The following is a 14,617-nucleotide window of genomic DNA, read 5'->3' as shown; positions in this document are numbered from 1 at the left end:
AAAAACGGGGACATATCTGGCAAGGCTTTACTGTTAACCAACCCAAACAGCAACATTTGAAAGTAATTACTTGACATCTAGAGGTCAGCTCCTATTGTAAGACTGCAAGGTCAAATTTTGCTCTGAAGGATATTGGTACCTGGTTTAAAACAAAGCAATTGTAAGGATTTTGGAGTGCTGCGTCTCAAAGAAATAAATCACCCATGCCATTCTGAACGTGTCGGGTTGCTGTGCCTGCAACAGAGCGTTGCTCTGTACACATGCACAGTTGAAGCACCACTCCAGGCTGGGGCTGCTGCACACATGTGATGCTTTTGCAATTGTAGAGCAGCCAGCTGCTGGGTGCCAGGCATTTGGAAGAGCAGTTGATAGCTGTGGCAACACGCAGTTGTGTCCCTGAGCTTTTCTTACAGGACAGAGGATCAGATTGCATAATGCAGAAAAATCCTGTATTATAAAGGATATCTGGCAATTGCAATGTTGCCTCATGGACCCTGGGTATCCTGTTAGGATAGGAACCTGAAATCTGGACCCTGTGGGCCTATATCTTGAGTTAAATTTCATCTGTTAGACAGATTCTAACTGAGATCCTCTGGGAAAGAAAGTATGGATGTAACAGACAACAGAATTGGTCTTTCAAGAGTTTGGAAAGCCAAATTCTACACAATGAAGTGTTTACTATCTGCTGCCAATTCCGCCAGCAATGGACAAGCTGTTTATTGTATTGTCGCTTGTTTCCCGTGTATAAGCTAGAGATTATCCACTTACCACTGCTGAAACACACTTGGAGGTTGTGAATTGTAAATTTCTATATGATAGGTCAGTAACAGTGATTTCAACTGTAACAGCCCATGCAAACCTGGCTTAAACTATATGTGGTAGGTGCAGTTGAAATACAGAATGCAAAACGAGACCGTGTCCTGAAGGACGTGCAAAGAATAGTCATAGTCTGCACATGGAACAGGAACTAGAGAGGCAATACTGACGTGTTTCTTAATATTTTATTGAAGCAGTAAGTTATTGCACATATCCATTTCTATAGTGAACACAGCAGGTCAGTGTGATGCTTTTGCAAGTCCAGCTTTCTGGATCTGAGTGTGGGTTTTAGTGCTGACTTCCAGCATGAGTTGGGAAAGCCATAGTATTTCTCTACCTCATTAAAAAAAGAATTGCCTCTCTGAACCAGCTCAAGCTGGAGTCAGTGCATCAGATCCTCGTTGTTTCCAGTTATGTATCAGTGTTCCTCACTGCATGAAATTCATCATGGGTCTGGATGCAACCACATGAGTTAGGGCATCGCTTTTGTGCTCCCAGGATACTGGAAATCTGAGTCTGGGTCTATGTCACCCCAAAATGTTTATTTTTACCATCAGAAACAAAGGATGGAGGCAATTCTATCCATCAGCAGAAGAAAACCCCTCCTGCAAACCAGGGCATGAAGTGCTACAGAGAAACAACCTCCCCATGGTAATCTTATCCCCTTCCCAAACTGGAAGGCTCTTAAACCTCTGTGCTGGAACCCGAAATGCCAGGGGTTCCTGTCCTGCTGTTCTAGGAGCAGGACTGAGGAGCCTTTTCATCTTCAAAGCGCTGATGTACAGTGTGTGAGGCCCTTCCTCAAGAGGTCTGTCCAGACCCTGGCAACCTTGCTAATTATGTTTTTTGAACTTAAAGAGGGAAAAGTGGCGCTGGCTACAAATTGTGTGGCCCGTGATTGTCCAGGTCTAGGCTATCTGGGGAGTGAATTGGAGAGCTCGTGGACGGCATTCCAGCCTCTCTTTTGCCAGCTGTCCCTGTGATTCCCAGTGGTCAGGCTCACCAAAGCCCAGCAGGGTGGGTTTGGATTTAGCAAAGATGGAATTCCACTGCAGCTACCCAGAGGACAGCGTTGCAAAATCCAGGCCTTTAGAAATGTCTCAGAAACCCTGGTGATTTTGGGCTGTGTTTATTAATTCTGTTATTTTGAATTTTTAGCTTGCCCTTTTGTCATGCTCATGAATGCTCCCCAAAGTCATAGCATGTTTAAAAAAAAAAATAACCATAGCTGCTGTTATTTTAATCTAACACAACTGGAGGTTCCCATGCCCTGATGTGTCTTCGGAAGGTGGCCCCGGGGAAGAACACGGTACCCTGTGCCAGAACGGCAATGACAGATCCGTCGGGGGCAGCACCCGCGGGGGAGATGCGACGGAGCCCACCGACTCCCTGGTTGGTCGGGGCGGGGGCACACCCGCCGCGGTAGTGCCCGGGGGAGCGCCCGCGTTTGCCCCCCGCCGACGGGGGACGGGGGACAGACTCCGGGCGGGGGAAGGGGGAGCGAGAGACGGCGGCCGGAGCGGCCCAGCCCGGTGCCCGCCCGCACCTCCCCGCACGGGGCCGGGGGCGGCGGGACCGGCGGGACCGGCGGGGGGGTGTGCGGGGCGCATGCGCGGCGGCGGCGGGGCGGCGGGGGCCGGAGCGGCGCGGGGGGCCGGAGGGAGGGAGGCAGGCGGGCGGGCGGGGAGGAGGCTGGGCCGGGCCGGGCCGGCTGCCTGCCCGCCTATTTGAGGGAAAGTAGCGGTTCGCGGGCGCTCAGTGCCGGCCGCCGCGGAGAGGCAGCGGGCAAGCGGCCGCCGGTCGGTGCCCGTAGCCGGCGCGGCGCTGCCCCCCTGCCGAGGACTGCCGCGCTCGTCGCACGAGTGGCGGCGGGGGGAGCCGCCCCGCGGGGCCGCCTCTGCCCCTTCCCCGCCGCGCCGTTAATGGAAACATGGCGATGGCGGCTCCGACCGGCAGCGCGGCGCCCGTCGCCCCGGCCCTTTGCGGCCACCTGGCCCTGCTGCTGCTCCTCGCCGCCCCCGCCGCCCACGGCTACAGCTTCCCCCAGCAGCACACGTAAGTGCCGCCGCCCCGGCCGGGACCCCCCGGCCCCGCGGCTCGGCCCGGCGCGGTGGCGCATCGCGGGGCCGCCCCGGGGCCTGCCGGCGCCGCGCGGGGGAGCGGCAGCGGCGGGCGCTGCCGGTACTGCCGGTGCCCGCGGCCGTGCGGTGCTGTGCCGTGCCGCTGCATGCGGGCGGGCGCGGGGGTCTCCGCCCGCTCCCTGCCGGCCGCTGGAGCGGCGGGGCGAGAACGGCCCCAAAGTTGCCGGAAAGCACAAACTTCCCCGGCGGGTGCCGGTGTGCGGGGCGGCTGATGGAGCGTTCATGTGGCGAGAGGGGGGAAAGACGAAAAAGGACTTCTTTATTTTTCCCGCACCCCGGTTTCAAGCACACAATGTGGTACCACAGCCGGCCGTACCCACCGGAGTTTGAGTATGAACTAGCAATAGATGGATAGTTCCACAGGCTATCCGAGCTGACGGTTCCTCCGTTCCCTCCGGACCGACAGAAATGGGCTGTAATCTATTGAAAGAAAAAGTCGGAAAGCAGCTCGTTTGGGTGAGGGGGTGGGGGACTGGCGAGTCGCTGCAGGAAGGATATAAATAGATTATTTTGGAAGAAAGCGAGCGTTTCGGAAGTTAATGTTTGGGAATATTTGCTAACATGTTCGGCTGTCTTGCATACCGTGATAACCTCGAAGCCCTGTCCCCCTCCACACAGCCAATGTGAAATCTTGCCGATGTGTATTTTAAGAGGCTGTCATCTCTGTTATGAAATGCTGAGTTTTGTTGACACGAAACTGAAAAACCCAGACGATTCAAAGTAAAGGCTGACACTGTGTCCTTACAGTCTGCATTTCTGAAGGTGGGGAAAGATTTCAATGACATAGAGTTAATAATAGCAGTGTTGCCCTTAACTTTGTGCTGCCCCAGTGGATGTGCACCGCTTTATGTCACAATTTTCTTGTCATCTTTGATTTGCTTAAGAATAAAAATACGTTATATATATGTCATATGAAGTATTTTTGAAAGCCTTTTAGGTTAACGTCTTTGAGCTCAAAGTACATTTTTATAGGCATGTAGTCAGGCCTTCTGAAAAGAAGGCTTACTGTCAGAAGAAACAACGTTGTTTATTTGGGAGAGCTGTAGCTTACCATGTTAGTATCTGGCTTCACCCAAGGCATGGTTGTTTGCACTCCTTATTTATCCAGAAGTAGATCCCATTGAAACAGATTCTTTCTGAATTCTTTTGGGTCTTGTATCTATGTTTCTAAATATCGTTGACCTTTGGGAGCCGATGGGTTCTCTTTCCTTGCTGTCACGTAAATACAGAAATTCTTCAGAATCAGACCTTAAGAAATGTCTACCTACAGGGGGAGGAGAAGAAAGGGAACGTGCCGGTTCTTGTCCGAGTACCACAGCCTTATGGCCTGATCCAGCGTTGCTCTTGCATGAATAATCTTTACTTCCTTAAGAATCTCTGTAGAAATAAAGGGAATTATGTACCTGGTGAAGCACAGATAGAGTTTGTGGGATGTTTTTTGTATTTCAGCAGCTTTTTCAGGAATTTCAAGTTGTTGCTTTCTCCTCTTAAATTTGGAGTGCGGAATCATATTATGGAATAAATCTCTTCTAGGTACAAGTTTACAAGTCAGAACTGTGATTTCTTTCTAACTGCAGAAAGTTCTATGAGAAGGCTCTTATACCAGGAGACACATACTCAAGAGAGGCGTATAATTTGTAAATAATGCATTGGCCTTCCCGTTGCCTAGACTGATTATTGTCTATACTGTTCCGAAAAGCTGGTACTATTTATTAGCTGAAGCAGTTTTCTTCCAGATAATTTGGTGGGCTTTACTAGGATTTAGTTAGCTCTGTGCTCTCTTATCAGAGTGGGCCTGATTCTGTACTGAGAGATGTATAAAAGGATGTATAAAGACATGTAAAAACTGAACCCAGTGGCAAAGTTTCACAATTTCTTGCAAATATGAAGGGATGGTCCTGAAAAGGCCACTAATACTGTGTGTACCTCTGGTGGGAAGCAAAGCTGCCCGGCCACGTCAGAAGAGACACAGAAGGGATGCAAGCCCTCAGTCTGACCCACTGTCTTCTTGCTCGTTTTGTTCCCCTTGTGACCTGTTTTGTGAACCCAGAGGAAAGAAGGGTTACAAATGGATATTTGATGATGATGCACAATTGCTGGGCAGTGGGTTAATGCTGTAACATGTGGGCTGAAACGCCCTGTGAGTTCTGCCCGCGGGCTGGTTGATTGTTTCTCAGGAAGGAGATATTTAATGGGAGTAAAAAGGCACCAAGGCTTGAACGACACTCCTTAATTGACTTTTCCCCTGTGAGTAGCTCCCTGTCTGCACCCTTCTTGTTTTTAAAGATGCTGGATATAACTTAAATCTTTTTGAGAGGTTTGTCAGTCAGAAGCTGAGTTGAGCTGGTGATATGGGCTGCTAAATTCTTCCTGTTACGAGCCAGTTTTTCCTTACTTTGGATAATGCACCCTTCTAACAACAGTGAATGATTCAGAGCATTGATTAGAAACCTTGTTTGTCTTTGGAGATTTTCTCTGTAGATCACGTAAGTCATCTCTCACTACAGGACTCTCAAAAATGAGGCTGCTTTTTTAAGCAGCCTCAGAATTGTTTTGTTCTGACAAGCAGCAGACTGAATGATTAGGATATTTTGCTTAAGGGGCGGAAGAGAAGAAAATAAAGAACAATTATTTAAAAAAAAAATCTTAAATTATTGTTTACAATCGTATTAATTATCATTGGTGGTTCTGTGTTTTGATTTTTGGTTCCGTCCCTGATAAATCGCTGGTGTTCCACATTATCTCTCTCCTCCCGGGTAGCGTGGTTTTAATCATCTTACGCTGAGCTAAGGAAGGCTCAACTCAGCTGGTTGTCCAAAGGGGAATTTCTCATTGAGATTTAAAATGCAAAATCACAGACTGGAAAAAAACCCCATTAGAGCGGGTACGTTAGGTGATGTCCACTGACTGACAAGACTCCTTTTAGGAATGGTCACGTACAAGAATGTCTGTCTGTGTGGTCAACAGGATTAATGGCTGTGGACAGAAAGGCTGTTGGTTGCAGTTTTGGTTTGGTTTTTTTTTAATAGTACACAGAGGGATTCCTGTGGCAGCACAGGAACAACCTCTGCTTGAATTTCTGAGAGACTTGGTATTAGATGATTGAAAGCCTTCTCAGTCAGGGGAGTCCTGCACCTGTATTGCCATCGCTTCCCGTTAGTGGGGATTTTGTGCATGTGAGTGCTGGAGAATGTGGCTACCAGTGCCACCACCCAGGAGTGGAACAAACCCCCTCCTCGCTTTGCAGAAAGGCTTTTTGTCACTTAGACTTGAAAGAAAATTGCCATCTGCTGGAGGGTGGTGAGCCATTTGCTTCTTGTGAGGAAGCAGGTGTGTGCAGAATTGCTGCGTGCCCGCTGGCGAGGCTTGGCTTCGATGCTGCTCTGCACGGCATCCGTGACCAGCCAGCCAGAGGAGAAAGGGGTGTCTGCAGGTGAAGGTGCCAGCCTGGGAACCAGGGTCCTGTCCTGCCTCTTTGGCGTGACATTTAGCACCTGTCAGGTGCAGACAGTCATTTTGGGCAGCAAACTGGAGGTGTTACCAGTGTTTCTGTGGGACAGTGAGCTGTGAAGGTTCCTGCTGAGAACAACAGGTACCCATCACCACTGTAAGGTGGTCTTGAGGCTGCCTCTACCAAATTAATTTCTTCCTTTTAGCAGGTTTTGATTTGTACTTGTCATTTTACCCCAAATGAGGTTAATGATGCTGGTAGTGATGGCACATCAGGGTTAGCAGGGCTTGAAATAAATAACTTTATTAGGACTGGATGCCTTAGGGTTTGTGGGATGCCATGTAGAGGAAGCTCCTTGTCTTGTTCTACTGCCCACCTGCTGTGCAGTCAGAAAACCTCTTCTAATTATGGTTTTGATGCTTGGGAAGGGAACTTGTCTGGAAAGGAGCAGGGAAGAGGTGGGGAGATGTCCCTGTCCCTGCTACACTCAGCTGAGCAGAGAGTCAGCTCCATGGGAGGGCAATCGACCCTGGTGGGTGACTGGCAGATAACATCGCTCCGTCCCTGTGAGGGGTGAGCAGCTACCGTGAGAACTGGTACTCTGGGGAGACACAGACACCCAGTGTCCCTGCATCTGTGGCAGAATACATTTTGGGATGCGCAGAGGCACCCTGAACTGTCCAGAGGTAAAGAACAACCTCAAGGAGAGGACTAGATTTTATTTTTTTTCTAAAGCCATTTGCAATATTTCTTTGACATTTTAAATTTTTTTCTCCATTTCTGTTACTGTCCCTGCATGCTTCCTGCTCAGGTATTGCATGGGAAAAGGGGCAGGCATGGCAGAGCAGGGCAATACCACTTGCTTGCTTGTCCTTGTGATACCTCTACCCTATACTCTGCCTGCAGTGATCCCATTCAAGATTGTGGCTTCAGGAGTTTGAATGTTTCAACTGTATACATTGAAAAATTGTTAAGTTCTCTTGAGAGGGCATGTAGATTCCCACTGAAATCAATAATGTTCCTGCACGTAGACCTGAAGGTAGAAATGGGCTCGTGTTTGGTGTTTGACAAGCAGGGTTCAGATGCTTCATAGTAAAGAAGCTTTGCGTGTGTTGTGTGCAACAGCCCCTTAAAAGCTGAAGGTGGTTACATGGTGTCTAAGAGGAAACCTGAAAATGTATCCTTGAACGAGCTTCCTGGTGTTTGGCTTTAAAAGCCATCAGAAAAGCTCTTGAGGGCTCAAGTGCTGGGGCATCTGCACGCTGTAACATTGTACGTGTGCACAAACCGTACGATTTATACAATGCTTTTTTCAGTCAATGAAGTACTCAAGTGGGATGATATAAAAGAAAAAAGTCATTACCAAGCAAAATACTTGAGTGAAATATTCAGCAAGAAAGGACAGTATCTGAATGTCTCAATATTTACTTTTCCAGAAACCTCTTGAAAGCAAAATGTGTTTTGTTAGCAAAATTATGTTTTCATCTCTGGGATGTTGGTAGTACTTTGTTTTAGAGCTATTTCTGTAATCTGGCCTTCATTCTCTAATTTATTATTGTTTGGTTGCGTGGGGATTGGGGTTGTACAAAGTGTTGTTACTGGAGAGTTGGTTTTTATCAACAAACTGTTGGCAATGTTTTCTTTAGGCTGAATTGTTTGATCTTTCAGAGAAAACACATGGATCTTCTTCATAACTTTGACAGTTGTCCTATGACCTTTCCAATTCTGTCTCAGCTGTTATCTTTTGGTCATAAATATCACAAGAAATAAAAGGTATTTACTCAGCAAAAATGATTAATTTCCCAGCTGTAAAGCAAAGCGTTTCTTGCATTGACTGATGGTGAGTGATCGGGATCTTTAGCCAGATCAGCTTGTGACGGGTGAAGGGGCTGCAGAGCAAGAGACACAAGGATCTGAATGGCAGTCAGGCCAGACAAAGGTTGCACGGTCTGTGGTTTCTGTATCTATTCATTAACTCTGTGCAAGGTCGTTATTCTTGCTGGTGATTAGGCTGCTGTGCCGCCTCCTTGGAAGCTGCTTCCCAGCCTGGTGGGCACAGAACATCATCCCCAGCACTGCCTGAGCTGCCGTTCAGGAGAGCCAGGATCAGGCGTTCTCCCCTTCTAGTTGAGGCTGAGAACTCCAGGGAAGGTAATTGCTGATAGCAATCAGATTGGGTGCTAAATAGGGATATAAACCACTTAGTGCAATAGCTCTGATGATAAAGCTTTGGGTGCAGTTGCCAAAACAGAAGTTGAGTTTCTATCTCTCTAATGAGCCAAGTGCCTTTGTGCAGTAACACCACTGAAGTGCATGGAGTTAAACCCAAGAAGTACAGGATACAACGTGATTTCTAGCTCTGATTTGTGTCTGAAGTCCCCGAAGTCTTTGCAGTGAAAAGAAGATCTTTAATAAGAACAAATCTCCTCCTACTCAACTGTGATTCTTCTTTCATTGTCCACGAAGGGTGGGAATGGAGCTGCTCTTCCCATGGACCAGGCTGGAGCTACTTTTGCACCAGTGGGTATCTCCTGTGAATGCACTGGAGCCCTGGGATTTTGGATTTCCTTGGTGCCAAAACTGTTTTGCTACCCTGTCCCACACTGACACTTGGGGAGTTAATGAATCAATATGGGTTGTGCCAACTGCGTGCAGGTGTATCACTGTGATAGAAAACCTGGATGATGGATTACAGAACGCACGTTCATTTACCTGACAAGGTTGTCTCTCTTGAATTATTTATGAGGCTTCATGGCATGCTAGTAAATTTTGTAAAAGCGATGAAGTCCTGGTAACGTGAGCCCCTTCACTGCAGCTTCTGTAGTAGAGTTTTGCTGAGAAGGTACAGGAGGTGGGGGATGGAGGAGGAAAGGAAGAAACAGGCAGCGAGTGGAGGGATGGAGAGAGACTGCTGTCTTCACGTGCCAATGGTGAGGTGCAATGAAGTGCAAATTAGTTAGATCATGCTGTGCATTGGAGCAAAAATCTGTGTAGCTTTAGAAAGCAACTTATGCTTCAGGGAAGGGTGGGGGGAAAGGATGGGGAGCACAGACACAGGGGTGGGGAAGGGTGAAAATCTCATGACCAAAACGCTGGCAGCTTCCTGTCTGTAAGAACATTATTTGCAGGGATGGTTTCTTTAAAGTGTATACCATTTTGTTGGGATTTTCTTATTTGAGTTCCACCAAACGAAGGGTGAAGCCAGAATTGGCTGATGGCTGGAAGGCTTGCAGTTGTGCTGCCCTGCGAGGGGAGAGCAGGGGGCTGCTGTGTCTGAGTTTGCAGTTCAAGCTGCTTGAAAAAAAGCTTGTTCTTCCGTAAACCAAACTTGGTTTGGGGCTTGGTTGCTTCCTTGGGCTCTGGAGTCTGCTGGCACTCTGTGAGCAGAGCATGTGGCTGTGGACCAGAGAGGTTTGCTCAGGATAACCTGGAAGATGTGTGGCCCACAGGAGCGTTAAATCAGTGTTATCCAACAGGGAGAGCCAGGGCCATAGGAGTCCAAAGCCTGGCAAAGTGTGCTGCTTGCCTCCGTCCCTGCTGCAACCTCATCTCAGAGAGAAAAACTGGTGATGCATTAGATACAGGGCAGGTTCCTGGTGTAGCTGCCACTGCGTACCTGATTTGTTGATGAATAGAGCCTCCCCCGCGCTTTCAGGCTGCTGAGCCTATTGGCCTTCCAAGCACAAACAAAGTTACCCCTTAAACTGTTAAATTGGTGGAAAGAATTGAGAAAGTGTTGTATCCACCTCCATTGTGTCCTCCTCCATTGAAGTGATAAATGAGGATATGATTCTCCTTATAAACACCAATGCCTTTTGACTCATAGCAGAGCTGGGTCCTGAAACTCATCGCAAGCTGCCAGTCTGTTTACTGTCAGTCTGTTTCTTCTCCAGTGGGCACTTAATATTCTTCAGTCCAAAATAATTCAGTATCCAAAGTCTGAGTTTATATTCATCCTCCAAATAAGAAAACAAAACAAGGGGCATATTTCTAACTATTCTTCAGAGCCTACCTTGCATCAGCTACTCATGCTTCAAAAATGTGTAAAGCTCTCACTGATTTAATTTCTGTTGAATCAGAGATATTATTGTATTTGAATTCTCATCTCTGTTAGATTTCACGTCATAATATCTCTTTATTGTTGCAAATGAACTGTCTACAGTGTGACACAGTGAGGGTCATGAATGCAGTGCCTTGTCTGCATTTCTAACGTAGGGTGGGTTTCACAGTCAGGTGTTTTGCAGCAGTAACATGGACATCAAAATAGAGACAGACTTAAGCCAAGCGAAGCACCTAATGTTCAGCTTTATCAGGTGTTAAAGATTGAGTCAGATGCTGGGCTGTGAGTGGTTGAATGTCTTTTATTGCTCCATAACAAACGCAGCAGACCCAGGAGGAGCTAAAGTACCATTCCCTCATGTCTGAGGTAGTCTTATAAATTAGAGTTCTCTGCTTAAATGTTCACTGTAGTGTCACATTCTTGGGATCAGCAGGGAAAAAAAAATGAATGTGTTGTGTGGGCTCATGTGCTTCCAGGACCTGTGCAGAGGGAGGGATGCCCATTGCCCAGGTGAAAGTAAACCCTCTGCAGCAGCATGTCATGCATACCAGCGGGAAAAAAAGGGTGGAAGAAACAGCATTTAATTATTCAAGAACCACAAGCTGAAAAGCGTTTCAGGACAGAGAGCCAGGCATGCATTGCAGCTTCATGGGCACTCTGCTATCCAGTCCTCCTCTGCCTGCTCTGGGAAGGAGGGTAGATTACATGAATATGAAAAAAAACCCCACACAATATTTTTTTCTTTGTGTAGTTCTTGGTTTTTTATTTATTCTGGTTTTGTTTGCTGGGAAATCTTAATAATTGTCTATCAGTGACCACACTGATGACATTATTTTGCCTCCCACAGAATAGTAGCACTTCCAAGAGCACAGGCCAAAAGAGCATCAGCCCCAAAAGGGCCCTCTCCGTCCCTCTCTGTGCACAGGTGGGGATGCTCTCCTGCCCCTCCTTGGCTCTGTGCTGTGAGGCTGCTTGTTGCTGAGCCATTCTTTCTGCTGTTGGGTTTGTTACCATGCAGAAGAATTTGCTGTTGTCAGTCTTGCCTGCTGTGCTCTGCTACAGCTATGATAGGTTTAAAAGCTGAGAAATGCCAAAAAAAATTTGAGATACTGGGCCAAATTCACCCAAAATGTAATGATGCTGTGGGGTTATGCTGGGGACAACTTTCAGGCCTTTGTCTTTTAACTTGTAAATATTGTGGTGGCTGTGCTTGCTTCTGATGTGATTTTTATTGTGAGATGGAGAAAAGAAATGCATCTAACACATCTGCTATCTGCTCATGCTTTGGTCCCAGTTTCTAAATAACCCCATTTAGCACCTGCCCGCCTGTTTGACCCAGCAACAAAAACGTTGTGTTGGCATTTCTGACATCAATACCGCCTTTTTACCCATCATCTTAAGGCTCAATTGAACTCTTCTGTGTCACTTGCTCCTCTCTGTATTTGTTTGTTTTGTTCTAGTCTTCAGAGAAAAATCTAACCAGCTCTGTCTCACTCCACCTCCTGCTGGAGGCTGGGGCTCTCCTCCTGAGAAGCAGCTCCTTCCACAGGTGAACCTTGTACCCCCAACTTCCCCCAGCCTCCCTGTGCTCCCAGACTTGAGGATGGAGCAGCCGGGTACCAAAGGGCTCCCACAGCCGCATCTTGGCATGAGGTCTCACTTTGCTGCTGTGGCTGCTGAGCTGGCTCGGACCATTTCCCCACCTTGAGCCCTGTCCTGACAGCCTGGCCGGTGCTGGCACGGTGTCACTGAGGCACAGTGCCACCCACCCAGAGGTGAGGCTGCAGCCCCAGGCCGGGGCTCTGCGGGAAGCATCACTGCTGGCAATGCTGCGGTGTGGGAATCTTCTTTTCCTGCCATTCTTCTCTTGACACCACTCCAAGTGGAGCCTTTTGCTGAAAGCATTGCTGGTTTGTGCAGTTTATGAATGCAACTGTGTGTGCGGAAAGCTGCCTTTTTTATTTTATAAGGGCCACTTAATAAATATCACTTATTTGGTGATTCTTAGGCGACTGAGTGCATGGCCATCCTCTCATCGGGAAGTGGCTGCCAGAGCCCGTCCTGTTCTCCAGAATCACAGCTGGCTGGTGGAAGACTAGGTTTGCCATTTGCCAGAAAAAAAGATGTGGTGTTTTCATGGTAGCTTGTGTAGTGCTTGACCATCATTCTTAGTTAAATCTGCTTATTGCTGTGTTTGGACCATTTCAGTTCTTATTAAATCCCACAACATAGCAGTTGGCCACACCTCAGTGGCCAACCTGCCGTACTCGGGGAACTGCAGTTCATGGAAATGTTCTGACGTTTATGACGTGCACTGCACAAAGTCTAGATCCTGTGAGCAGAGCAAGGACTATTCTAAGCATATAGTATTCTTTTGGTCTAATTTTCTACTTGAAGCTAACCTTGCTTCCCCATTTGGCTTGGCTACAATATTTATTACAATGTCATTCCTTCTCATTTTTTTTTCTACTGCAATGACGTTCAGGTTTAATATTTATCTTCTAATAGTTTCTGAATAGCAGAGTGCTTGCATTACTGGCAGTGACGTATAGTTAATCCTGAGCATAGATAGCTGAGAGGAATCCAGACAGACTTCAACCCTTGGTGACATGCTTGTGACTGAGGAAATTAGCTTGGAAATCGTTGTTTGTTAAAATTGCTCCTGTGTTAATCTTGCTGTGATACCACAGCTTCTGGCAGTATGTGGGTTAGCAAGATGCTGGTGGCTGAGAATGAGGTCAGGTTCTCACTTTGGAAGAGTCTCAGCAAAGACCTTGTCTTACACCTTTGCTTTGAAGGGATTTACACTGAGGAATTTGGCCCATTTTTCCATTGCCAGGCCTATCTTCCAGGTGTTCTCTTATCCCCGATTGATCTTCTGGCCTACTTTCTATCCACTACATGTTAAAAAGTGACCAACCTGTCAGTCTTGGCTAGCATCAGGAGCAAAGCTTGTGTGCCTCAGGCTCGTTCCCTGGGGAGACAAGTAATTCTTTCATTGTGCCCTTTGGATTGTCCCCATCCTTCCCCATTGCCCTATTAGCATCTTGTGCTGCTCTCCATCTTCTACTCCTTATCATGGTTTTATACATGCACTTTGTAATAGCACTTGCAGTTCCCTACTGCTCATTTTGCTGATGAAACTAAGGCTTCAGAGACTCCAATATGTCAGCGATGGAGCAGGAAATGCAACCCAGATCACGTAATTTCTCCTCTTCTGTTCCTCCAAATGAATCCAGGCTCTTTGTTTTGGGATGACTGTTTCTTCTGCTGCGTAGTAACAAGACATCAAATTCAACTGCAAGAACGGAGATGTGGCTGGGAGGATTTGGGCTACGGGGACAGTATCTGTCCCTTTAGTGTTGGAGGAGTGGGAACTGTCCTTGTAGATGAAAAACTTCCCTGATGGACACTATTCTCTGGCAAATGCCTGGACATCAAAGCTTGGGCAGTGCTGTCCTCTGTAAAGTTAGGCACAGGGTGAGAGGACTTGCTGCTGAGTGCTCAGTGTGCTCAGCACCGGGCTTCTGCAAATTAAATGGGTGCCCTCTGCTGCATAAGCCCTACGTTGGCTGCTTGTGCTGTGTAAATTACAGTCAGGCACCTTTCCCAATAAATGCTCTCTTTAAAATTGCATTTTTGTGCTGATGATGCACTCATTTAGAATTGGATCTTTTGTGCTCATTGCTCCTTTGTGGCAAGCACTCACCGGTGGGATCGGCTACTTGGAGAAGTGTAGGGCAGTAGCTCCTGACCATCCCTTGGACGTTTATCTCCTTGGATGGTACCTGAGATGTCATCTGAACATTTCCCACTCCCTCTGGGTGTCTCAGAGAGAATTTCTAGAGGCCATTAAGCTGGGTAATTTACATGCTTCTTGAGCCTGTGCCTAGGGAAATATATTTCACAGGTAATTTCAAATCTCTTGGTGTGTGGAAGAAGTCATTATTCTAAATAGAAAGGGGCTGGTGGTGTCACGGGCCCCACTGAGGGGACCACATTAGAGACTGGGATTTTTTCTCTCTTACAGAAAGGAGTCCCAGGCATTATATTCATAGGGGTTTTGGGTGTCAGATGGTTTTGATTTTAATGTTAATACTCATTTAGAAAAGCTGAAGAGAGAATTATCCTGTAATCCTAGATTTCAGT

The 14,617-nt window shown here is 47.3% G+C and overlaps 1 protein-coding gene across 1 annotated transcript in view; it reads left to right on the top strand.

Moving 5' to 3' along the window:
- The first annotated feature begins 2,560 nt into the window (after positions 1-2,560).
- The window catches only part of CACNA2D2 (calcium voltage-gated channel auxiliary subunit alpha2delta 2), a 216,971-nt gene continuing 204,914 nt past the window's right edge, over positions 2,561-14,617 (top strand). Inside the window, exon 1 of the mRNA XM_082059784.1 lies at positions 2,561-2,871. Coding sequence (XP_081915910.1) covers positions 2,747-2,871 — 125 coding nt within the window. The 5' untranslated portion in view covers positions 2,561-2,746. The remainder of the gene's footprint in view (positions 2,872-14,617) is intronic.

The sequence above is a fragment of the Streptopelia decaocto genome (genome assembly GCF_964273445.1).
Source record: "Streptopelia decaocto genome assembly, chromosome: 8".
NCBI lineage: Eukaryota > Metazoa > Chordata > Aves > Columbiformes > Columbidae > Streptopelia > Streptopelia decaocto.
This window is presented reverse-complemented; position numbering and strand designations above follow the sequence as displayed.